The sequence below is a fragment of the Candoia aspera genome, chromosome 1 (assembly GCF_035149785.1).
Source record: "Candoia aspera isolate rCanAsp1 chromosome 1, rCanAsp1.hap2, whole genome shotgun sequence".
Classification (NCBI taxonomy): domain Eukaryota; kingdom Metazoa; phylum Chordata; class Lepidosauria; order Squamata; family Boidae; genus Candoia; species Candoia aspera.
The window spans coordinates 257,769,870-257,795,969 of NC_086153.1; the positions used below are offsets into that span (position 1 = coordinate 257,769,870).

The 26,100-nt window shown below is 41.6% G+C and overlaps 1 protein-coding gene across 2 annotated transcripts in view; it reads right to left on the reverse strand.

The window, feature by feature from the left end:
* The window catches only part of LUZP2 (leucine zipper protein 2), a 376,168-nt gene extending 350,732 nt beyond the window's left edge, over nt 1-25,436 (reverse strand). For both annotated transcript variants that reach the window (XM_063293144.1, XM_063293139.1), the window contains exon 1: nt 25,220-25,436. In XM_063293144.1, coding sequence (XP_063149214.1) covers nt 25,220-25,281 — 62 coding nt within the window. In that variant the 5' untranslated portion in view covers nt 25,282-25,436. The remainder of the gene's footprint in view (nt 1-25,219) is intronic.
* Nucleotides 25,437-26,100: the final 664 nt, after the last annotated feature.

Below are 26,100 nucleotides of genomic sequence, written 5' to 3' on the forward strand. Positions count from 1 at the left end.
AAGGGTTAGAAAGAATTTGTTCTATCCCTTTTTCCACTAGGAACCTTCTGAATTTGTGAGAAAGGTATTGTCCTCCTCTATCACATTGGAGTGCAGATACAGGCCTAGGGAATTTTCCATTTGCCCATGTCACAAAACTTTTAAATTTCTCAAATGCTTCATCTTTATGTTTTAAGATGTAGATAAATGTGTATCTTGAGAAATCATCAATGATGGTCATTGCATACCTTGCTTGTCCAAGACTTGGAGCAAAAGGACCAATAATGTCAGAGTGTACAATTTCCAAAGGTCTAGTTGTAACTCTGTCACTGTGCTCACTTACAGGAGCTTTTAATGTTTTGCATTCTTTGCAAACTACACAATCTAAGTATTTATCACAGGGTTTTATCTTTAGGTCAGCACACAGCTGTGGCATTTGTGCTATATACTTGAAATTAGCATGACCAAATCTCCTGTGCATCAGGTGTACACATTGGTCATGATATGGAGTGTTGCCAACTGCAGCCTTGCAGCTTGGCTTCCTTGCATTTTGCACAATGTACAAGGAGTCTTTTAACATACCAGTAGCACACAATTTCCCATTTTTTGGTATCTCACAACCATTTTTCTTAAATGTTATGATATACCCTGTTGCAGCCAATTGTGCCACAGATAAAAGGTTTGATTGTAAATTTGGCACATACAACACACCTTTTACAGTTTCTCCTAAGCAGGATAAATACAAGTCACCTTGTCCTATAATTTTGGTCACAGACCCATCAGCCAAAGATACACTTTGTCTTTCAGTTTTAGACAGTGACACAAAAGAGCTTTTACAATTACATAAATGACAATTGGCCCCAGAATCTAACACCCATACATCAGAATTACCCTTCTCAGCAACCTGTGCAATTTGGGTTGTCTGAAGAGCCTTCTTCTGTGTTGCCCTTGTGTTCTTCTTCTCTGTCTTTCTACAATTGGGTCTCATGGCACAGTCTCTTTGCAAATGTCCAGCTGAACCACAAGTAAAGCATTGCTGGCTGGCTAGCACTGTGGCCTCAGGTTCCTTTCCCTTCTTTTCCCTCGTTTTCTGGTATTGCAGCTTTCCAGAAGAGATGGGAGGGGATCTTTCCTCTCTCTTCTCCCATTCAGCAAGTAAGCGCTGTGTAACATACAATGGGGTGAGGTCTGTTTCAGGCATAGCCTCCAGGGTACAAATCAGCGTGTCCCACGTTGCATTTAGTGAGGACAGGAGGATATAGGATTTTGTGAGAGGTGTAAATTCCATTCCTCTCTCCTGCAACTCAACAAACAGCTGCTGAATATAATGCAGGTGTTCAGGAAGGCTATCTCCTTCTGCAAGGTAGGCTCTGTACAGCTTTTTCGTCAGAGTAACTTTACTCCCTGCTGTTGCCTTTACGTATAAGTCTCTCAAAGCATCCCAAAGTTGCTTTGCAGACAGCATGCCTCGCACATGGACTAGCTGATTGTCCTCAACTCCCAAGATAATGGTGGCTCTAGCCCGCTCGTCCTGTCTCAGCCATTCAGCACTGGGATTTTGGGGGGGTTGCTCACCAATTGGCAGCCAAAGATTCTCTCTGCGAAGATACATCTCCATCTTCAGGGCCCAATTCAAATAGTTGGTCTCTGATAGGCGCTCCAGAGGCATCGCTGAGGGCTGGGAGGTAGCCATGGCTTCTTCCTTCTTTTGCAAGTCACCTCAGCTGGCTTCTTTGTCCTGTAGACCGGCAGTTGCTGGAAAATCTCCAGGTGGCTCCAAATAAAATCTTCACAGGTCTTTGCTACCTGCCTTTAAATTGTGCATGAGGTGTGGAGCTGATCTCTCTTTTCTCTCTGGGTTTTACTGGGCTTACTGGGCTGCTCACTGGGCACATAACCTGTTGGCAGAATGCTGGGAAAGCCTTTAGCCCAGGAGAGATCAGAAAAGTCACACACACCAGGCATATCTATAAAAATAATTTATTTACAAAAAGCAAAGCATATTTAAAGGACTTAGCTCTCCTGGCTTGCTACATATCGGCAGAGAGAAAAAGAGGAAGTAAGAAACAAGTCTGGGCAGGATCCTCCCCCCAGGCGATTTGCATGAAGCATGTGAAAGGAGACAATCAAATACAACCTCTTCACCCGGCCAAAGTGATTAGGTACAATAGCAGTCTTAATCGTTAGTAGGAAAACCTCAACACAAACAAACTCAAGTCTGTAAAAAAGTCAATAACAAACCTTAAAACTCATGGTAGCAGTAGCTAAGCTACAATTCGTAAGAAATAAAATACATTTATTTAATACAGAACTATGCTGAATTAAGAAACAAGGGTCCCAGTTAAAAACCCATCTCTTCTCTTACTTTTGCCATGAAATTATACAGAAACAGAATTAGGTATACAGAGGGAGATGCATGGGATGTGTTTTGCAATTTCGGAAGCTAGTGTAAATCAGCATGGGCCAAACCTTCCCCCTAACAGTCTTCCTTAAGGAGGTAAGAACACTGTAGCATTAAACCAAGGATTCATATAATCTAGATGGCTTCTAAGCCTTGTGAAACGCAGAACCCACCTACAAATACAATACCCCCTCCTTTGTTGTTTGCTCTCTCCAGCAAAGCAATTAGACTTCTGAACATACATATCTATCATAGATAAGAGACAACCTTTGAGAGTAGAGTTGTACAACCTCTTCAAAACAGATGCTTGAGACTGTGAGGGCATACAAAGGATCACTTTGACATCACTGAAGCAGCTGTATTTTTTTCTAGGCTTGGGCAGGTGCTTTCAAAGCTGCTCCTAGCTGTATCTGCATGAGGGACATGCAGAGCCTTTTTGTAAGTTGACATAATGGTTGAAGGTGATGATAAAACAGGAGCCTCCAATTCTCACACCAGATGTTTTGTAAACAAGATACAGATTAGGGATAGGAAAAAGAACAGCCCAATTGTTTAAGGGAGGCAGAGGCCCAGGATTTAAACCTTGGGAGTAACATAGATATAGGATGAGCCTAGCAAAGATTGTAAAAGTGCATTCATGCCCATGTATGTGGATATAGCCCAAAACTACTTTTGAAGCAGCCATAAGGGCTTAGAAAAAAGACTTCAGAAAGTGTATACAGCCATCATTAATAGACCTAATCTTTCTGACTGTGTCAAAATTATAATGAGAATCCATTCTCATGGTAATAGTTCAGGGTTTGGGGTTTTGGTTTGGCTGGTTTAGTAAAAAAAAAAATACTATCTGAATACAGTCAAGTTGGAGCACACTTTATAATTAAGGTAAAGACAACAAGAAGACATCTAAATTACCCAGGGTTTTTTTTTTTTGGGGGGGGGAGAAATTTGAATAAGGATGTGGTAATGTTTCTGAAGTCATAAAACATCAAAGAAATTATTAACTCTTCAAACTCAGTCTGCTCCCAATGCAACTTTATTGATTTTTGTGGCATTGAAATCCATGGGAGAAATACTGAGGATAGAGATGATCCATTACGTTTATCAGGACTCCAGTGGGTTGATTGCTGAAGAGGAGTGCATATACCGGAAAAATGATCTAGTGTAATTTCAATTCATTGCAGCAGTCCACAAAGGTACATTCCTCTGCAAAGTCTAAGGAGTCGAAAGAGCTGCTTTGTTCATTACCTACAGAAGACTACTTATTGAAGAGAATATTTGTAGCTCAGGGAGGAACTGTGGAGTCCTTGGTGCTCTCTGAGCATTGCTGTTTTCTTGCAGATGTTTCATTGCCAGGCTAGGCAACATCTTCAGTGAGAAACATGTTGCCTACCCTGGCAATGAAATGTCTGCAAGAAAACAACAAGGCTCAGAGAGCACCAAGGACTCCACAGAAGACTGCTTATTTCATTTTGGTGTGGTCCAATAATATTCACACATCATATAACATTAGCTAAAATAATAAAAAGTACAATTGAAAGCAGAAAAAAAATCATTCTAAAGCAAAGATTAAACATTATTTTGGCAGCAGAAAATATGAACCTAATAATTATCTCAGCAAAAGGGGCTGTTGCACTCTATTATCTATCTCTGTGCATCCATCCATCCATCCATCCATCCATCCATCCATCCTCTATCCATCCTCTATATCTATCTGTCTCAAGGTTAAAGGGTCCACATTTCAAAAGCCGGTGAGAATTTTTAATAATGTCTTCAAATGGTGCTGAAAGGATATTAACCTAGGCATAGGTTAATATCCCCACTGGGGACAGTTAGCTGTAAAAATCTGCAAAATGTTGTATGATGTTGTGAATGAAGTCCTGTGCTTTTTGTATGTGCAGAAAAGGTGATTCTTCTGATACAACAGCTCTTTTTTTTTAATACGTTGTGCAAGAAGAAAATCCTTTCAATATAATACATATAAAAATATGAAAAGTTGTACATGTCAGAGACAAGCTTGGATCTTAATTTTCCAAAGCTTGCATCTTAATATTCCAAAAAAAATTCAAAGCAAATTAGCTTTTTGAGAATTTCAAAAAAGGTGCGACAGTAACCACATTCAACTGTTGCAATTAATACTGAGCTGATATCAGAAACTTTTTTTCTATACTCAGTAAATTCTGAGTTCTCTGGAATAAGCTGAGCTTGCAAACATAAATAGATGATTGTTTCTGTGACAGAGAGGATCACCACATACAAATTAGAAATACATAGGCCTATAACATTTGAGCTCCTTTCCCCCCACCAAGTCTTCTTGTACTCCCTCATGGTGATTGGGGGGAGGGGTGTTCCTGGGAGGGATGAGTGAAGAATATTGGGAGTGTATGTGAAAAGTATACCCAGCAGGGTCACCCAAGGAGTGAAGGTCATCCCAGCTGCCCAGCTAAAGCAAGTAAGCACCTATATTGGGCAGCAGCGATATAGGAAAGTGCTGGAGGCAGAAGATCACTTTAGTGACAATGGCAAAGGCATCAATTCATATTCCATGGGAGAAGGCAAGGGTAAACTACTCCTGTATTTTTACCAAGAAAACCACATAGATAGAAAATATAAATTGACTGACATTTTAGTGCCAGGTGATGGGCCCCTCACGTTGAATGGCACTCAACATGCTACTTCAGGAAGAGCTGAGGATCTTTCTGAGTACTAATGGTGTGTATGATGTGGCTAGATTAAAGCCTTTGGGACATCTAGTTACTGATGTTGCCATACAGGAAAAGAAAATCTGAAGCTGCAAAGATAGAATTAGTGAAAAGTAAGAAGCATCAACACAGGAAAGCTCAATACAGTGAAATATGAAATTAAATGACTACAAATTGACATTTTAGGCATCAGCGAATTGAGATGGATGGGGATCAGACACTTTCAGTCAGAAGAACATACCATTTATTACTCAGCACATGAAACACAAAGAAGAAATGACATTGCTTTTCTAGTTCAGAAGGGTATAGCAAGAACAGTACTTGGCTACCATGCAATCAGTGACCAAATAATATTGATTAGACTTCATGGACAACCCTTTAATATGACATCATTCAAGTTTATGCTCCAACCACTGATGCAGAAGAAGAGGAGGGTGATGACTTCTATGATCAAGTTCAACTTGAAATCGACAGAACATGCAAGCAAGATGTGCTGCTTGTGATTTATGACTGGAATGCCAAAGTTGGAAACATGAAAGAGGAAAATGTAGTTGGACTGTATGGCTTGGGAAACTGAATGGAGCAGGAGACCAACTTATCAATTTCTGCCACTCCAATGATTTCTTCATAGCTAAAACTGTCTTCAAACAGCTAAAACAACACCTCTATACATGGACATCATCAGATGGAGTCTGTAGAAATCAAAGTGACTATATTGTTTCTAAAGGAAGGTGGAGGAGCTCAATTATAGCATCAAAGACATGGCCAGATGCTGACTGGGGAACAGATCACAAACTGCTCATGTACAAGCTCCAAGTTAAGCTAAAGAAGAAGAAGAAAGCCAATCAGTTTTCACGATATGATCTTGAATATATACCCACCATTTTCAAAGAGAACATTAGGAATCGCATCTGGTTCATCTGAATCTCCAGCTAAATTAGAACAGTGTGGACTGATTCTGAGGCTGTCTGAGATGAAATGGGACCTAAAGACAGCAATATCCAAACAGGGTTTTCCAAATATTTAATGTGCAATTCAGCACTGCAGAGCAGAACAGAAACCCAGACATTGTGAAAACCAACACAATTGCTCCGTAAAACACCATGATAGGAATAGGAGGAAGAAAGAATAGTGTGAAAATAATAATGTCAGATCTTCTTTCTAATCATAGGAAATGGCTCACAACACACATTCCAACCACAATAATTTGGATGAGGGATGTATAGTCAAATGTTATTCTGCAAATGTCATCCAATTTTATTAAAAGTAAGGTTGCAGCTATTTTCCTTTAAAAAAGAAAACAGCATGTAAAAGATCCTTCACCTTAGCTCCTACATCTACTTCTCTGAAAGTGGCCAGATTTCATTCTTGTTGAAGGATGAATTGTGCCTGAACATCTCATTCATCCTAACCTTTTAACATGTTGAAAAAGTTACAATCATTTGTAGTTTTCCTATGCTAATCAATGGGCAATATGGAACTGTGGATTTCCAAATTTTATTTGGACTGTAGCCCCAAATGAATCATGCAGTGGCTGATTAGTTTCAAATGGAAATAGGCTGTTTTCCAAGACAACAAATTGAGGCTCAAAGCAAATACATTAATAAGGAGTAGTCTTTGGTTGTTTAAAAAAGATTCTACATTGTAGGGTTGGCTGTATCAGTTTAATGAATTATCTAATATTGTAACGGTTGCCTATTCCAATAAGAGGAGCCTCACCAGTAATTACTAGAGAAAACTAATTTATTGAATGAATAGTATGCAAAGTACGAAGAAAGCTGAGAATGAGCAAAAGCGCGCCAATTACAAACTTAAAAAGCCTTGCTCCCATTGCGAACCCTCCCCTCAGGCTAGCATAGCAACCACCCACCCCAGACGCTAGCAACCATTAGAATCGGCCTGAGAAAGTAACCTTGAACAGCAGAGATAACCCAAACATACATTCCAGAAGATCACAAGTCAGCACAAAGGAAATTTACCAGCGTGGCCAGGCAGGCACGCAACTGCAGATATGACATGTGAAACGTTACGAGGAACCATAAACATCGGAACGGGAACATGACATACTGCCCCCCCACAAAGAAAAAAAACTTAATTGTTAAGGCGCGGGTTTATCAGGGTAAGCAGCGTGAAACTGAGCAACCAAGTGGGGAGAGCGCACATCCAGTGCAGCGACCCACTCCGGATGAGGGAAATGCTTCCAGCGAATCAGATACTGCAAAGTGGAATGGAAACGTCTAGAGTCTAATATTTCCTTGACTTTGAAATGTTGTTGACCATCAATCATTATGGGGGGAGGTGCAGCCGGCTCAGGATGCCAATAGGTAGACTCCACGAATGGTTTAAGCAAACTGCAATGAAAAACAGGGTGTAAGCGCTTAAGATTGTGAGGTAAGTCCAACTTAAAGGTAACAGGATTAATCTGAGCAACAATAGGAAATGGACCTATGAACTTGGGCGCCAGTTTTTTGGATGGTTGAGGGGATTTGATGTATTTGGTGGAAAGGTATACTCTATCCCCTATTTGAAAAACAGGTTGTGGTGCCCTTTTTATGTTGGCATGTCATTGATAAGTGGCTTGAGCATCGGCTAAAACTTGCTGTATTTTTGGCCAGGAATCTGCCAGTTGTGAGGCCCAATCGGCCGGGGAGGTGGGTGAGGTAGACGGTGGAGGCAATTCAGGAATAGGGACAAAGTCACGCCCGAATACAGTACGGAAGGGCACTGCCCCAGTACTTTGATGCACAGCATTATTGTAAGCAACTTCAGCAAATGGCAGGAGGTCTACCCAGTTGTCTTGTTGGTAATTAACAAAAGCACGTAAATATTGTTCCAACGTGGCATTGACAGCCTCAGTATTTCCATCTGTCTCAGGATGGGACGCCATGGATAACGCCTGTTTAGTGCCCAATAGCTTCATAAATTCCCGCCAAAAGCGTGACGTAAATTGTGTTCCTCTGTCGGTCACCAAGCGGGCGGGGCTACCATGTAATCTGTACACGTGAACCAGAAAGAGGCATGCCAGCTGTTGTGCAGATGGTAGAGACACACAAGGGACGAAATGAGCTTGCTTCGAGAAAAAATCCTTAACAACCCAAATGACAGTCTTTCTCTGGCTAGGAGGTAGATCCACAATAGAGTCCATAGAGATTTCCTCTCAGGGGTGGGAGGGATTGGCCACTGGCTGCACAAAGCCCTGAGGTTTCCCCCCTTTTCATTTTGCAGTAGCACAGACAGGGCAAGACTTGACATAGGCTTTTACATCTCGCCGCAGGGTTGGCCACCAGAACTGTCAGCGCACTAAATGAATAGTTTTTGTAAAGCCAAAATGCCCAGCTGTTTTATCGTCATGAGACCTGAATAGCACGGTTTTGCGCAAGGTTACAGGCACATAGAGGTGATCATCCTTCCATGCCAAACCTTGCTTCAAAGTAACCTCGCTCTGATTGTTTTGCAACCAAGTATCCGATTTCAACTCTGTCAGAAACTTGTGTTGCAAATCTGCAGGAACGGATACAAGTATCGCGCTAGGACCGGCAGAAGTGTCAGGTTGCTGCGCTCGCGTCTGACTGCGAGTCACTGCTGCTAGTGCCATTTGGGAATCTGTCCAGAGGGTGCCCACCACATCTGGGGCTGTTCCCGAATCTTGGGGTTGCCGAGACAGTGCATCAGCTAAAAAGTTTTTCTTTCCCGGAATGAATCTGAGTTTGAAATCAAAGCGACTGAAGTACTGAGCCCATCGCACCTGCTTAGGGCTGAGCTTTCGAGAGGCAGTAAGGGACTCCAAGTTTTTATGATCAGTCCACACTTCAAAAGGGTGTGCCGCCCCCTCCAATAGATGCCTCCAATTCTCCAAAGCGGCTTTAACTGCAAAAGCCTCCTTCTCCCAAACATGCCAGTGCCTCTCTGTCTCAGAGAATTTACATGACAGATAAGCACAAGGCTTTAATTGTCCTTGCTCATCGGCTTGCAATAAGAGGGCACCAATAGAAAAGTCTGAGGCATCGACTTGCACCACAAATGGTCTGTCAGGATTAGGGTGTTGCAAGATTGGTTCAGAGGTAAACAGTCGCTTGAGTTGGTCAAACGCCTGTTGACAAGCAGGCATCCATTTTAGGCATGTCCCTGGATTCTTTGATTTGCGGGTGTCTCCTACACCCTTTGTTTTGAGTAATTCAGTCAGGGGTAAGGCAATCTCAGCAAAAATTTTTAAAAATGGACGATAGAAATTCGCAAATCCGAGAAAAGATTGTAGTTGTTTGCGTGTGCGTGGGGGTTCCCATACCAAAATAGCCTCAATTTTGGCAGGATCCATTTCAATGCCTTTATCTGAAATTCTATACCCCAAATAATCAATTTGTGTTTTATGAAATGCACATTTGGATAGCTTGGCATATAATTCAGCATTTCTCAATTTGGTTAACACTTGCCTAACCAATTGCACATGTTCTTTCATTGTTTTTGAATATATTAACACATCATCTAAATAGACCAAAACACCATTGAACAAGTGGTCATGCAAGACCCCATTTATCAATTGCATAAAAACCCCAGGTGCCCCAGACAATCCAAACGGTAACACTTTATACTGAAAAGCCCCAAATGCACAATTAAAAGCTGTTTTCCATTCATCCCCCTCCCGAATGCGAATGCAATAATACGCCTCCCGTAAGTCCAATTTAGAGAAGATTCCCCCCCCCCGCCAAGTGGGCTAACATTTCCTTGATGACCGGGAGAGGAGATTTGTTTAATAGGGACACTGCGTTTAACCCGCGGAAATCCATGCATAGTCTTAAAGTTCCGTCTTTCTTTGATCTAAAGAGTACTGGAGCACCCACTGGTGAATTGGCTGGTTCTATGAAGCCCCGCTGTAAGTTTTTGTCTATGAATTCATGAAGAGTAGCCAATTCCTTTGGGGTCGTTGCATATACCTTTGGTTTGGGCAACTTTGCATTGGGAAGAATTTCAATGGCACAGTCAGTTTTCCGATGAGGCAGCAGCCGATCCGCCTCCTTCTCCCCAAACACATCGGCAAAGTCCTGGTATTGGTCTGGTAGTCCTTCCAACGGTACAGCGAGGGTATGCAGCGTTGACACTGCTGCCCTCCCCACGTTGCTATCCTCCTCCTCATCATCCCCAGGAGGGGCTTTATAGAACCCATCTGCAAAAGTAACAGTTTGGTGTACCCAGTTTATACTAGGGTTCTGTTGAACAAACCAAGGCATGCCCAGAATGACCAAGGGACCACCCACCGGTGCCACCACAAAGGGCAACTTTTCCCAGTGGCTACCCAGTTGCAAAGCCACTAACGCTGTAGACTGGGTGACCGGTTTCCCCCTCGATATAGATCCATCCAATTGGGTGAAAATCATGGGACGTTTCAAAGGGAAGGTGGGTAACTCCAAAGCAGCTACTACATCAGGATGCATTAAGGAACGTGAGCATCCCGAATCAATCATAGCCCATAGTTCCACAGTTTTTGTACGGGAACCCAGCTTAAGTCTCACGGTCAACGTTGGGAAATTTCCACTCACCGAGACATGATCGCGCCCATCTTCCTCCACCTGCTCCTCGGCGCTTTTTAGAGCAGGTGGCTGGAGTTTTCCGCCGGTTGGGAGGTTTCTTTTTCGTCTTGTCCGCCATAAAACAAGTCAACATCCTCCACCAGCTCCGCTACTGTCGCTTTCATCTTCCTCGGTGCCACTGGTGATTTCCCTGCCGATCTGTCTCTCCGTTCCTCTGGTTTCCTGCGGGGACATGCAGCTGCCAGGTGCCCCTCCTTTCCACACCGCAGGCACAATCCTTTGGCAAAATGGCTTTCCTTCTCTTCTTGCCATGACCATCTCATTGGTTTGCTAGCACTAGCTGCTGGCCTTGTAGGTTTTGCCATTGCTTGTTGTTTGGGACCTCTTTTAGTTTGAGTATACTTAGTTTGGGCTTGCTCAACCTTCGCAGCCAATTGTATCCACTCATACAGCGTGGCTGGGTCGCCACATACAACTGCCCATCGTAGTATATCTGGTCTTAGTCCATCTTTGAACATCTCTACAAGGGTGGTGGCAGACCAATCCTCTACTTTGCCGGACAGTGCTTGAAACTCCAGTGCATAATCCGACACTGATCTGGAGCCTTGAACCAACTCCCTTAGGGCTACCTTTGCTTTTTCCTCAGCTAGAGGATCACCAAAATGCATTTTCATTGCCCACATGAAATCCTCAAAGCAATCCAACTCCAAAGCGTCCATGTCAACCAGTAGCACGAACCAGTCTGCTGCTCTCTCCTCTAGTTGGGTGGCGACAGCATTAATCCTAGCCCGCTCAGAATGAAACACGCTCCCAAACTCTTCCATATAGCTTTGGGCATTAGTCAAAAAAAATGACAGCTTTGTAGGATCCCCATTAAACTTCACATTAAAGTCTCGATATCGGACCCTGGTTGGGCTATCATGTCTCTTTTTGTGCTTAGCCTTTTGTGGCTGTGGCGGCTCTTCCTCCTGCACCTCTGGCGCTATTTCTTGAGCCTCTGCCAGTCGAACTTTCACACGTCTCCCCCCCTCCCGGCTCCGTCCCCTCTCCTTCTGCTCCCTACTTGGGGAAGGTAAGGAGGCTTTCTTTGGAGGCCTGCTCGGCGGGGGCCCTCCCCCCCAATATTTCCGTTGCTTTCCCTGTTTGTCTATTGGGGGGGTGTTGGGGACGCGGAGGTGTCAGGAGAGTCACTGCCTTCTTCACCTCCCGTCTTTTCCTTTTTCTGAGTGTCCCTGGTAAAGGTTAACTTTGCCAACAAATCCTCTATGGATTTCATCCTCGCCTCCAGCTGCTGGGATTTCTCCGTCTCCGTCTCCGTTGGTGTCACTGCTCTCGTCCTTTTGGTGATTTGCACGGTCAGAAACAGTGAGGAATACACCGGCTTGGCTGGGGCTGGTGGCGACCCATACAAGGGTCCCTCCGTTTTCTTGACTACCACTGACTTCATTGCCTTCTCCGTATCACAACTGGAATCCGTTGCCTCAGAGAGGTCATCCGACCCTGGCGTGAGAGTCCCCTCTCTCCGCGGTCCCATGGGCTCTCTTTCCTCACCTCTGGAGAGCTGACTTTCCCCCGAGCCGGTGGTTGAGACTGCTGGGGCAGTTTCAGTCATCGCTAACTAAACTCCTCACAGGAAACTGGATGGATGCTAGCGGACTGATATTAAAGATTCTCAGCTTTATGTAATGATTGCCTATTCCAATAAAATGAGTCTCATCAGTAATTACTAGAGAAAACTAATTTATTGAATGAATAGTATGCAAAGTACGAAGAAAGCTGGGAATGAGCAAAAGCGCGCCAAATACAAACTTAAAAAGCCTTGCTCCTGTTGCAAACCCTCCCCTCAGGCTAGCATAGCAACCACCCACCCCAGACGCTAGCAACCGTTAGAATCGGCCTGAGAAAGTAACCTTGAACAGCAGAGATAACCCAAACATACATTCCAGAAGATCACAAGTCAGCACAAAGGAAATTTACCAGCGTGGCCAGGCAGGCACGCAACTGCAGATATGACATGTGAAACGTTACGAGGAACCATAAACATCGAAACGGGAACATGACAAATATGTGAATTGCCAGAATATTAAAATGAAATAAACATTTAATGTATGTTTAAAATACAGGATTATTAAAGAATAATTCAATATTAAAAAAAAATATTGAGTTATATAAATACAATGTTTCAGCCAATCCCATTTAATTTGATAGAAGTGCCTTCAAAATGGCAGTCAAAATGGCTTCACTGCCATAGGAGAGTGCTAAGGAAAGTATGCCATGTTTAAGATCTACAGAGATTCTCTGATGCTATATAGTCTGTTATTCTGAACCATGCTAGAATGTATTTATTTATTTTTATTTATTTATCAATTTTTTCACCACTCATCTCCTCCCACCAGAGGGACTCTGGGCGGTTTCCTCAACACAGTGGAGGTGTGGAGCAAACTACTTTATGCCATAACACTAGACAGAAAACCAAAAACGTACTTTATGGATTCTTTTCTGTGAAAAGTCTAATGTGGAATTTGTTCCTGTGAACTGAATTACACAGTGTCTTACTCCAGCAATACATGAATGTGGTGGAATAATAACAACAACAACAACAATAATGCTTATTCTTCGTCTTCGTCTTCTTCTTCCCATCTATTCCCTTGCTATTAAACTAATATAAAATCCATTTAAAACCCTTGCCATGTTATTTTGTGTGCACACTTAATGAGTGTCAGCATTACAAATATCATTATTATTAAAACTGCATGCCTGTTCATGAATGAAAAATCCTGATTTGGCCCTGCTAAACAATGCTGTTTTTTTTTTTAAATTCTAGGGATGAAAATGTTTCCTATGCAAGGAAAGGAGAACCAACAAAAGTTTCTATTAATAAATAATGGTGCAGTGTACTTGTTTCTTCATGCTGCCAAGCAAAAAAACCAGTATCTACACAGAAGACCCATTTACCCAGAGACAAGTGTGCTTAGCATCGTGGCTTTAAGAGTTTCTGTTTGTTTGTTTTTTAAACCTAGTCATTGTCATGTTCTCATTCTAATGTATGGTTAACATTGTAACGTTTCACATGTCATTCTCTGTTCCGTGTTCTTTCACCCGGGGTTTTTCCATTCTTTCGCCCTCCCTTGTTTTGAGGGCTTGGAATGCATGTTTGGGTTTGCGCTCCTGCTCAAGGTTACTTTCCCAGGCGCGTCTAACGGCTTCCAGCACCTGGGAGGGGGAGCGTCCTGACGAGCGACGGGGCGGGACCTGCTTACAAGCAAGGCTTTTAAGTTTGTATTTGGCGCGCTTTTGCTCATTCTCAGCTTTCTCTGTATTTGCATACTATTCCTTTAATAAATCAGTTATCTTTAAGCCCGAGCTTGTGAGACTGAGTATTTGGGATTAGGCAATCGTTACATAAAGCTGAGAATCATTCTACCCATTTTCCGCTAGCCCCATCCAATCATTGGATAAGAGGGAACGCTAGCGATGACAGAACCTCAACCTCAACTGCGCGCAAGTGAGGGAAGCGAAGAAGAGCGGGAGGCGGTCAAAAGCCGGCCAGTGCTAACTTCGAGAGCGCAAAGAGCAGCCCGTCGAGAGTTGCGAGATATCCAATTGGACGAGCTGCTGATATCCATGCAGGAGAGTCTCAGGAGTGAACATAGAACTGTCATGGAAAGAGCACAGGGGAGGGGGTCTCCACAATTGACCTGGGAGCACGAAGTCCCCTTGTCACCGAGGGTGGTGGTAACCAACCAACCCTCGGAGGAGCCGGTCACTCCGGCCCGTATGAGGGCATTAGAAGATAAAATGGATTTAATTGTGACGATCCTCAAGGATCTACCCAAAGAGGATCTACCCGGAGAGGCAGAGCCCACCCCGGAGGATTGGGAGGAAGAGCCGTCACAGTACCCCAGGCATAGTACCATGGTGACCCGGGGGAGAAGCAAGACTCGATCAGCCCGTCAAGGGGGGGAGCGAGAGGCAAGACCTCCTAGGGATCGACCACCCATGGGGGCTCGGCGCACGCTGACATTAGCGGCACCGCCACAGCCAGCTGAGCCGGCAAGATCCTTCCCACCATTTGGAGTGAAGTTCGATGGGGATCCCACCACGCTCTCCTTCTTTATTACTAATGCCAAGCACTACATAGAGGATTGGGGTCGAAATTTTCGGTCTGAACATGGCAAGGTCAATTTCATTGCCAACAAGCTGAGAGGAAAGGCAGCGGATTGGTATGTGCAACTATGCCAAGCTGAGGCAACTGAGTTAGAGGACTTCGATGACTTTTTGTGGGCACTTAAAGAGCATTTCGAAGACCCCCTAGCTCAAGAAACGGCCAAAAATGACCTGCGGAAACTTTACCAAGGGTCCCTCCCAGTTGCCAAATATGCGTTGGAGTTTAAAGCTTTGGCAGGAAAAGTGGAAGACTGGTCTGAGCCAACAATCATCGAATTGTTCAAGCAGGGGCTTGAACCCGAAATCCTTCGATGGGCTCTGGGTAGAGATGACCCTAAAACGCTATATGGGTGGATTCAGTTGGCGGGAAGCGCAGAAAATGCCCTACGAACCTATGCCCATACCAAGGAGCTTAGACAAACACGTCTCGCTAGAGGAGCGCAATCAACTCCCCCTCCAGCCGCTCCGCCTTCCAGCCGCCCGCCTCCCTTGTCAATTCCTTCCGATTTGCAACAACAGTTGCTCTCCCACCTTAAAACAGATACTTGGTTGCAAGCCAATAGACACATTTTGACTTTCACCGATGATCTTGCCTGGCGCAACGATCGTCTCTATGTACCCGAAGCAATGCGAAAAACCATACTCCAGCGCTGTCACGATGACAAGCTAGCTGGACATTTCGGCTACGCGAAAACTTTGCACCTCGTTCGCCGCCAATTCTGGTGGCCAACTTTACTCAAAGACTTGAAAGAATATGTCACTGCGTGCCCTGTATGTGCGGCAATAAAGCGCAAACCGGGCAAGCCCCAAGGTCTCCTTCAACCGGTGGCCACTCCATCTGTCCCTTGGCAGGATATCTCCATGGATTTTATCGTTGATCTACCCCCTAGTCAACGCAAAACTGTCATTTGGGTCGTCAAAGACTTTTTCTCCAAACAAGCCCACTTTATCCCATGCGCTTCTATCCCCACCGCACAACAGCTGGCACGCCTCTTCCTCATCCACGTGTACCGCCTCCACGGTATCCCCGCCCGTTTGGTGAGTGACAGAGGCACACAATTTACGTCACAATTTTGGCGGGCATTTTTGAAACTTTTGGGTACAAAACAATCGCTTTCTACCGCCTGGCATCCGGAAACGGACGGATCTACAGAGGCGGTTAATTCTACATTGGAACAATACCTCAGAGCTTTTGTTAACTACCAGCAAGACAACTGGGTCGATTTACTCCCATTTGCTGAGGTCGCTTACAACAATTCCATTCATCAAACCACTGGTCAAGTTCCCTTTAAAACAGTTTTTGGACGTGAATTCGTTCCGATTCCTGAACTTCCTCATCCTCAACCGCTCCCAGCCACCCTCGCTGGCTGGGCAGACTCTCTCAAAGACTCATGGTCTAATATTCTCCTCGCTCTCCACCATGCCCAGGCTACCTACAAACGCCATGCTGATACAAAGCGTTCCCCGGAACCATCTTTTGCGGTCGGAGATAAAGTCTACTTGTCAACTAAGTTTATCAAGTCCCCACAACCCTCTAAAAAACTTGGTCCTAAATTTGTCGGTCCTTTTCCAATTGTTGCTCAACTCAACCCTGTTACGTTTAAACTTGATTTACCTCACAACCTTAAACGTTTGCATCCTGTTTTCCATTGTAGTTTACTCAAACCCTGCCTGTCGTCGGACCGTTGGCATCCACAACCCATTCCTCCACCTCCCCTCATGATTGACAACCAGCAACACTTCGAGGTGGCATCTATCCTCGATTCCAGACGCCAGCGCTCCACTCTACAATACCTCATCCGCTGGAAACATTTCCCTCATCCTGAATGGGTTGCTGCTCCAGACGTGCATTCTCCTCGTCTCGTAGCCCAATTTCACTCTGCCTATCCTGACAAACCGGCTCCCTAATTTCTTTTGGGGGGGCAATATGTCATGTTCTCATTCTAATGTATGGTTAACATTGTAACGTTTCACATGTCATTCTCTGTTCCGTGTTCTTTCACCCGGGGTTTTTCCATTCTTTCGCCCTCCCTTGTTTTGAGGGCTTGGAATGCATGTTTGGGTTTGCGCTCCTGCTCAAGGTTACTTTCCCAGGCGCGTCTAACGGCTTCCAGCACCTGGGAGGGGGAGCGTCCTGACGGGCGACGGGGCGGGACCTGCTTACAAGCAAGGCTTTTAAGTTTGTATTTGGCGCGCTTTTGCTCATTCTCAGCTTTCTCTGTATTTGCATACTATTCCTTTAATAAATCAGTTATCTTTAAGCCCGAGCTTGTGAGACTGAGTATTTGGGATTAGGCAATCGTTACAGTCATGTAAATTTATTGCTAGTGCCTATGTTCTATAAAGCATTAGTGAAAAGGAAATGTGTTTATGTTTTTGTCTTAAAGGAGCTAAACATGTAAAGGGGTGGCAATCTCCCACTTGGAACTTGAGATAGATGAGCTAGACAGACAGACACACAGACAGACATAACCAGTTCATATAAATGAGACCCACCTGACTAGTTAACATCTCTGCTTATACGGACTGTATGCTGTAGTAGGTAAGCACCTAGCTGAGCTGAGATTTTGAAAAGGAGATAAGCAGGGTGAGAATTAGATGGGTGGGAGACCACCAGGATGTCCCAGAATTGTACAGTAGATTTTTTTAAAAGTCATGGAAGAAGGCAGTAGCAAACTCAAGAGTTACTTCACGTTTTTATATGCCCTCTACAGAGGAAGCTTTGAAAATGATGCATCAATATTTTTCATACTGTATACAAACTGTATGCTGAATAGCCACACACACACTAAGTGAGAGTTAACTGAGCAGTTCACACAAGCAGCTACCTCCCCTCTCCTTCCCTCTCACCATCATGAATTCACTAGAAGAAAAAAAATGCATCATAATATACAATATTATAGGGTCATTATTTGAGACATTATATCTCTAGAAGCATTGCTGGATGCTGCACTGAACATTGCCTGGAATGTCAGAAGGATAAGATTGTTTGTTTAGGTTAGTAAAATAAGGGAAACCCTTGTCCAGCTTGTTTTAAAGTAAGACAACAACATCTATCAAAGGTCGTAGACTTTTTGCTCAAAGGCTAATGAATCATGAACAAAAATGCTCATGAATATTCATCCAAGCTGTCCATAAATAACCTGATTATGTCTTTCACCCCAGCACTAATCCAGACCAAATTTATATTCTTAAATTCCAGTGGAAATAATACACAGAGCCTGATCCTGGCTTGTATCACTTTACATAATTTTATTAAATTTTATTTAATATTTAAGCACCATACTAGTTATGTTTCTTTGCTATATTTTTAACTCAGTCTTTGTACCACAGAGTCAGCCTGACTCATCTACAGATTGTCATGATGTTCAAGTGCTGTTAAAGATAGATTTCCTTCATGTCAATAGCTAAACATGAGACCAGGTTGGATAAATATAATATACGATGTTAATGACAGGAGTTGCAATATATAGATTCCCCCCCTGCCCCCAGATATATATTACAAGAATAAATTTCTTCTAGTAGCAAGCCAAAACTAATTATCATGTTTGGTCTACATTTGATAATGCCCCAAAGCATCTATGTTATGCATAACCTTTTTGCACTACTTGAAAAAAAAGTTGAGAGAGAGATCCAACCATCCCTAGGTATATCAGGGTTTTTTTTTTACTATTATTATTGTCTAGCCATAGCTTTGCTAGAGACTGAATTACAGTCTAGTACTTACAACTGTTCTCTTACTGAGTAGATGTTAAATACTTTTCCCCAAGGAAGATCACAGATGCTCAAAATATGTCAGAACATTTGATGACTAATGCGTTAAGAAATCTGCTTGTATATAATATCCTGGTCTTTTCTGGTCTCATTTGCCAAATGAAAGAAGAGGCAATGGGCAAGGGAAACAGGGTTAAAACAAAAGGCAGTGTATTGGTAGTATGAGTTTGGGGGATGAAAAGTCCCAGTCCAGCTTGTAAGAAGGCGAAAAATTTTTGGACATCTATACACAATATAATTTGTAAAATGTTGACTAAAGAAATTAATAGAACACCGGAACTCTATTTATTGGGCATCATGGACAAGGATTTGGAACATGAACATGGAAAACTTTTACGATATTTGATCACCGCAGCTAGAATTACGTATGCATCAAAGTGGAATGAAGAACTGACCCCATCAATGGAAGAATGGACATTTAAATCCCTGGATCTGGTGCAGATGGCAAAACTTATGGACCAGCTAAATGATAAAAATGTGGAAGATTTTCAAAATGACTGGACCCCCTTCTTCAACTATGTAGAAGTGACCCAAAAATTAACGTAAATGTGTAAAACATATGAATATAATACAAGATGTAAATATTATGTATTTGACTTATATAATCTCAATAGAACTGTAGAATTATTGTAACCAAATTAGTGAATTGTGAAAAGAAATTATTTAGTTAAGATATAAAATTGTATTACTTAGGGAGTTGGAAATCCATTTCCTTTCTTTTAAACCTCTTCTTCTCTTTCTTCTTTCTCCTTTCCTTTTTTCTTTCTCTTGTTTTTGCATTTTATGTTTATTGTTGATTTGTCATTTTATGTTTGTATTATTTGTGTAAATAATTTAATAAAGACTATTTAAATATATATATATATATATATATAAAATGAAAAGTCCCAGTCCAGTAGCTAGTATGTTTTGACCCAAAAATTACAAGTGGAAAATTTTCAGCAGCACCCCATAATCTTCTAAATTTATGATCAGAATCAGAGTTCCTTTGAACAAAAATCCATTCACAAAATATTTCTGCTAGCAAAACTTGTAGAAGGTAACTCTTGTCAAGTCTTATTTCCTTTTGCTTATATGCCCTTGAGAAGCTGCTCTGGACCTTCTGAAAAATCCTGAGAAGTCATGTGGAGATCTGCAGAGAGCAAGAGGCAACATGCAAAAATAACTTCCACTGGGTTCTAATCCCTTTCAGAAATGAAAGTAGCATTTAATTAGCAGAAGAAACACTGATCCATCATGTACTATTATTGATCCATCACATAGTGCTTTAATAGCAGTGTCAAATTTCTAGTATCTATTACTATATTTAAAATAAAAATGCTAATATGTATATTAAATTTTGGACTGAATCTGAACTGTACTGAATATCAGTTTTCATAATACATAATTAAAGAAAATGACAATGCCATGGTAATCACAAAAGAAAATCAATAACAGTTTTTTTAAAAAAATCAGAAACAGAATCTTTTTTGAAATACAAATTAACGTTATTAACCTTCTGTAGAATATTAAAATACAGGACTAGTAAACCTTTTTGGGGGAGATGGGCAGTGATAGAAATTTGAAAAATAAATAAGTAAATTTAGAGTGCTGTTTGTCCACGTAAATAAATTAATTTTGAATAATCTACAGAGTTATGTACACTAAACACACACTAGATTCTGCATAGTACTAAATATAGTAATTTACTCTTCTGATCCAATTAATTGTATCAGCAAAATCCTTTCTATTATACTGTACTTCCTATTGCATGTAACACCACTTTTAACCATTCAGATGTAATCTTCACATCAATTCACACAGAACAGATTGTGATTTTCCAATGGAGCAGCAGTGACTGCATTCCATTATTTTTAAACCACCCCTACTCACAGGCCCACAATTAGGGTCTGTGTCACTTGGGGCAAACATGGATTCTGCGCCCATTTTGGCAACCCCCCCAGCACTCATTTTGGTGCCCCCCCCCAGTGCTTATATTGGCGTCCCCCCAGGGCGGCGCCCGGGGCACATGTCCCGCTTGCCTGCCCCCCTAGTTGCGGCCCTGCCTACTCAACACAATAGACTAATCCAATGGAGCAGATGCAATTAAAATACTAAGGCTTAAGTGATTTATAGGCTGCTGTTTGATCTTACTGTGATCTTCAACAATTGTGCTTGTGTGTCTGTATATCCTCATTTCAGTTCTATGAAACTTGATACTCATGCTGATAGCTAATGTAAGATTCATTAATAATAGAAAGACTTCAGCTATACTGCATTTGATTTTGTATATATTACAGGAACATGGTGAGGAGAATATCATTAGAAACGTTCACTAGCAGTCAAAGTTCACGGGCAGGTACCAAGAATCATTATGGTCTATCATGAGACCCTGTCAAGATGCTCTGTTCACCAGCTCCATCATATATCCTGCTGCCCTTGCATGAGATAAGAAATTTCTACCATTGATTTGGCCATCCAAAGAAAACTCATGGTAACCTTCTCCCTGATATTGCTATGCAATATTTCTTGGCAACAATGGCTACTAAGGGTCTGTCCCAATTGATAGCTATTTTTAACTCATTAAGCTGGACATGTTTTGGCTTGTGGATGAGGATGGTGACTTGGGATAGAAATGATGAAGTTCACTCCTTTATCAAAGGAAAGCTTTAGTTTCTGAGTCAAGCTCAGAAACTAACTACTAATGACTTCACAGAGTTTCCCTGAAACAAAATGAAAGTGATCTTGCCTTTTTCAAAGAAAACTTTTTCCAACTTCTGGGATTAGCCCATGGCCCTAGGATTTCCTGATTGTCTCTCATTCATGCACTAATCAGTTCCAACTCTTTGAAGCTCAGGTAGGTTAGGTACTATAATGGTTGGTTCATTTCTTCAGGTAAAAATGATTCCACCCACACTATTCACTTCCATGCTATCTTCCATAAAGAATATATTCATACTATTATTTGAAGCTTCTGTAGTTAATACTTGGTTTAAGGGGTCCCTCAGAATAAATTATACCACCTTGAAAAATTCAGATTTATAATCTGGGAGTATTGCAAGATTCAACTTTGCTATTAGATACATAGATGTTAAAATGTTTTTGCTTGTATTTGGTGAGTCAGCTGAATATTTTTCCTGGAACGATCAGAAAACTTGTTTTTTGTTTTGTTTTGTTTTGATTTAATGCAGCTTAATTTAACTACTGTAATATAAATTGCATAGGACTATTCTTAAAACCAGGTTGAAACTTCAGCTACTACAGTTTAGTGCTGTGGAAATAAACTGGTAAATGCAGTGCAAGATGCTAAGTTGTTACCTTTAAAGGTTTAGGAGTAGGCTGTTTGAAGGACCTTTGTGAACCTGCTCAGTCTTTAAGTATAACCACCGCCTTTCCCCTCTTGGTGCAGCGTTGCCTTTTGAGGCATCTTTAATGACAGCACATGAGCTGGCTTTCTCTGAGATACATCCCCATATCTGGTATAGCTTGCATTAAGTAGTCAGGTAATTAGATCTTAATAAATGCTTGCTTCTTTTATTGCTTCATGTATTTATTAATTTGTTTATTGTAAATTAACAGTAGGGTTTTTGTTTTCTATTTCTTTTTACATTTACTTGGCTAAATGTGTTACTGTTATTTAACTGGGCTAAATGTGGTTTTATTATTTAACTGGGTCATGGGTGAAATCAGTGTGTACTATGAATATCTAATCCCAGTCAGCAATGGAGTTAGGGAGGGACAGTTTAATCCCCAAAAGTTCTGAGGTTGGTTTGGATTAAAATCTTTTCCCCTAGATCAACCATATAATATCAAAAGTGCCCCATCTAAGAAAAGCCAGCTTCTCCATCGGTGCGCTCACTGCCAATGACTTCGCAGTCATGAAACACAACTCCCATCCTTGCTTGGCTTCCACAACCAACTAAGCCAACTCCTCCTTTTGGGGTTGCTTGCAGAGACTTTTCCTACATTTTTTTTTACATGGTAGGTTGACAGAAAATTATTTGTGAAGAAATCTTACACCACTTACGGTGCAACTATGCCTGAGCTAAGCAGTTTCACACAGCAGGATAATAGACTTCCATCTTCAGTACAGCCACTGTTCTTGCAAACCTTCTCTGTTTGGGCAATTGCCTGAACATTAACCACAGGTTAGGAAGGAACAGTCTGAGATGCTGCAGACTGAATGACATTCTTCTAGAATAAATGATAGGAGAAATGTCACTGACTTCAATAATTTCATCAAGGGAAAAATCTAATTAAAGACTGTGCCCTCCCACAGTCCACATTTCCTAAAATAAGGACATTGCAACAAAATCTGAGTTTATCAATAAACAAGTCTTTCTATTTCTTAAGCAGATATCTTCAAACACACCTTTTAACAAACTGTTGTCTTCTTGTACAGAGAAGTCTCCTAAAATATGGAACTGATTGTTACTGGCTCCTAATACATAATATACTTGGCTTGTATAATAGAAGATACTTTCAACAAAAAATTGACTGTGTTATCTCAAATTCTTGTTAACATTTTTATTACTACCGGAATGTAACCTATTTTTTTTTAAATACCACTTCCTGTTGTTTCTAAGGCCAATTTAATATATTTTCCAAACGTTCCTTTTCAAATCCCTTAATTATTGACATTCCATTAAAAGATAAACAAGTTCTAAGAAGTAATTTTTAAAGACTGGATCTTTATGCAGTACTCTGTCCACAGCATTAGCAGGGCTGCTTCTGATGAATTCATGCAAAGTAACTTTATATTTGAAAGTTAACACTTGTCAGAGGAAGCTTGTATTGTGGTATTATCAAATTATATTTTTCCAGTTTTATCATAATCCTATCATATAACACCCCCTCTGGAAAAAAAAAAGAGGGGATTGTTTACAATCTTCCAGTATTCATGTACTGTACAGGCAAGAAGCATCCTTGTTATTTTTTGTGACAGCCTTTCAAAGTTTATTAGGTAAGATCTTAAGTTACAGCTGATCCTTTGATTAAATTTCCTTCTACCAAGTTTCTTCAAGTTTTCTCTAAAAATATTCTGGGGAAATGCAAATGATTATTTTCATTTTATACCCAGTATATACAGGGGATAAGTTGGCAATGATAAAAGAACTTCACTCAAAAGCCCATTTATCTCTTGGTGAATTACTGGACCATCTATGTTTTCCACTGGAATTTAGCCCCAGTATCATTTGGTGATATATGTAAAATTTAAAACAACCCTAGATCACTAATACATCTTGATATAGAGATTCATACTAACAGAACATATCCAAGATCACTTACAAAATCAGAGCAGACCCCAAGATAATTGTCAAATCACAACACAAAGTTCCAAAGGGATCTGCACAGTCTATCAAAGCATGTAATCATTACAGTGGTTCATTATTGATTAAGCAGGAGGGAATCTACAATTACAAGTTCTTTTAAAGTATGAACAGTTGAGTAATTAGTTCTAGTATGCTTTATTATCTGTGGTCACTCTATGACTCCCTGAATCCTTTCTTCTTGGCTTCACTTGTACTTGACAGGAGTCCTTCTTTAGGTAGATTACCTTTAAAAACCCAACAGTTTAGCAAGTAATCTTGCTTCAGTGGCTAAACGCTTAGAACTCAAAATAGAAAAAGCTTTTCCAAATCCACTGCAAAGAAATATTGCTAGAAAACATAATTTGGCAGAAAGGGATGCGACCATCTCCCAAGATAGGCATAGCTATGTGTAGACCGTTTATTGCATTTCCCAGAGACTCAAAAGTTTACAGGGTACTTAATAAGCAACAAAGCAAAAGACTGTCACTTTCTCATTTATAAGCTTCAGAAAATTGAAAAGTACACACAGACAGTAAGGCATCTGAAGAAATTACTTGTTCAGAACATACCCTGCACACAGTATTAACTTTCCATCTGTTTACCAGGTGACTCTACCAATTTTCACTTACAGGACAGAGCATATATATAATCGGATAAGTATGTGCTCCCTTCTCAGGAATAAAGATCGCATGCATATCTACAACTGCAAAACCCACATTTTACAGGCTTTCCTCTTCCATTGCCGTAAATGCATCTGCTTGCTATTCATGTATGAATAGAACTTTTAAACAATCTTGATAGCATCCCAATGTCATCTCAACCTTATGCTACTCAGCTACTCACAAATACCAACATAAAACTGACAAGGCTATTTTTCTGTTGCAAAACTCCCAGTGCAATAAAACTGGTCCATGCTTTAAAATGTTGTTTTGATGTCAGATCTAATGTATAACAAAGCCAAGTATATTCCCTATTCTTATTTTGTACCTTTCTTATTTTTCACTGGAGCGCATGAAGAATTACTAATGCTGGATGAGCATTATTGACATCAGGAACTGTTTTGCTTAATCACAAATGTGTTGGGTCATTGCAGAGCTTGGAGTTTTCCTCTTATTGACTAAGAAGATGAATGGACTTGACTAACTAGCGAATGACCCAGAATCAAAGTCTCTTAAGCATCTCCCCTCTGTGTGTGTGTGTGTGAGAGAGAGAGAGAGAGATTGTGAAAGGGAGGAAAAGGAAAATAAAAGCCACCCTAGTATCTGCTCAACAGAAGATGCTGTCTGAACTTCCAAGCATGAGAAAAGCTGGAATGAAAAAGCCTGGTTAAAACTGCACCTTAACCGCTTCTCAGTTCCAGGTCAGAAACAGCTGGGCACTCACCTGGTGCTGAGAACCAGAAGAGGAAAAAGGAACAGCAAGTACGGAGGCAAGATGAATTTCATATTGCAAAGCGTGGCTGTTTTGTTCTCTGGAGCTGCTTGCCACTCTCCCGCTGGATTCCTCTGTCTCTCCCACTGCCTCTCTGGTTTCTAAAGTGCTTCCTCTGCAAAGAACCTGCTCCCGCGTGTGACAGCCAGTAGATCTGAAAAAGCAGGCAGACCGACACACTGACTAATGAAGGCAGCCTAGAGTGGGGCTTGAGCTTCAGGAGTGATGTCACAGGCAACGTTGCTGCTGCTGCTGCGAGTCTCATGCCTGATAGTCTGTGATTATTCAACACAGGGACTCTATTGATGTCCTGACGGATTTGTTATTACTAGCCGTTTCAATGACAAACGGAGAGGGAAGTGAGCACACAGCAGGTGCTGCTTTATGCTAAGGGTGTGAGCGCTTACTGCTTTCCCCTTAAAAATCAAAATATATAGGGTCTAATTAAAGTTGGGTCATTTGCGTGGAGATCATGGGTCCAGACTTGTTTAAATGAACAGGCAAGTTTCAAACTCACCTCCTGCTTGGTGCATGCAAAAGGGTGCGCTCCACTCAGTGCAAATAGGAAGGTATTGTACTAATTGGGAGCACACTCCTTAGCAGTTAGGAAGCCAACACTAAATGAGGTAAAAAACATCCCCAAAGTGAGTCTTTTCTCTAAAGACTCAATTGTCATAATTAGAAATCTTCATAAAAGGCAATCCAAATGGAAGCTTTATGTGGATATTGTCCCGATATTTATGCTGCTTAAAGAACCAACATTTGACATCAATTATTAAAATTTTAATTTGAGGGGGAGAGAGAGGGAATTAAAACTGCTTAAAAGGGGATTC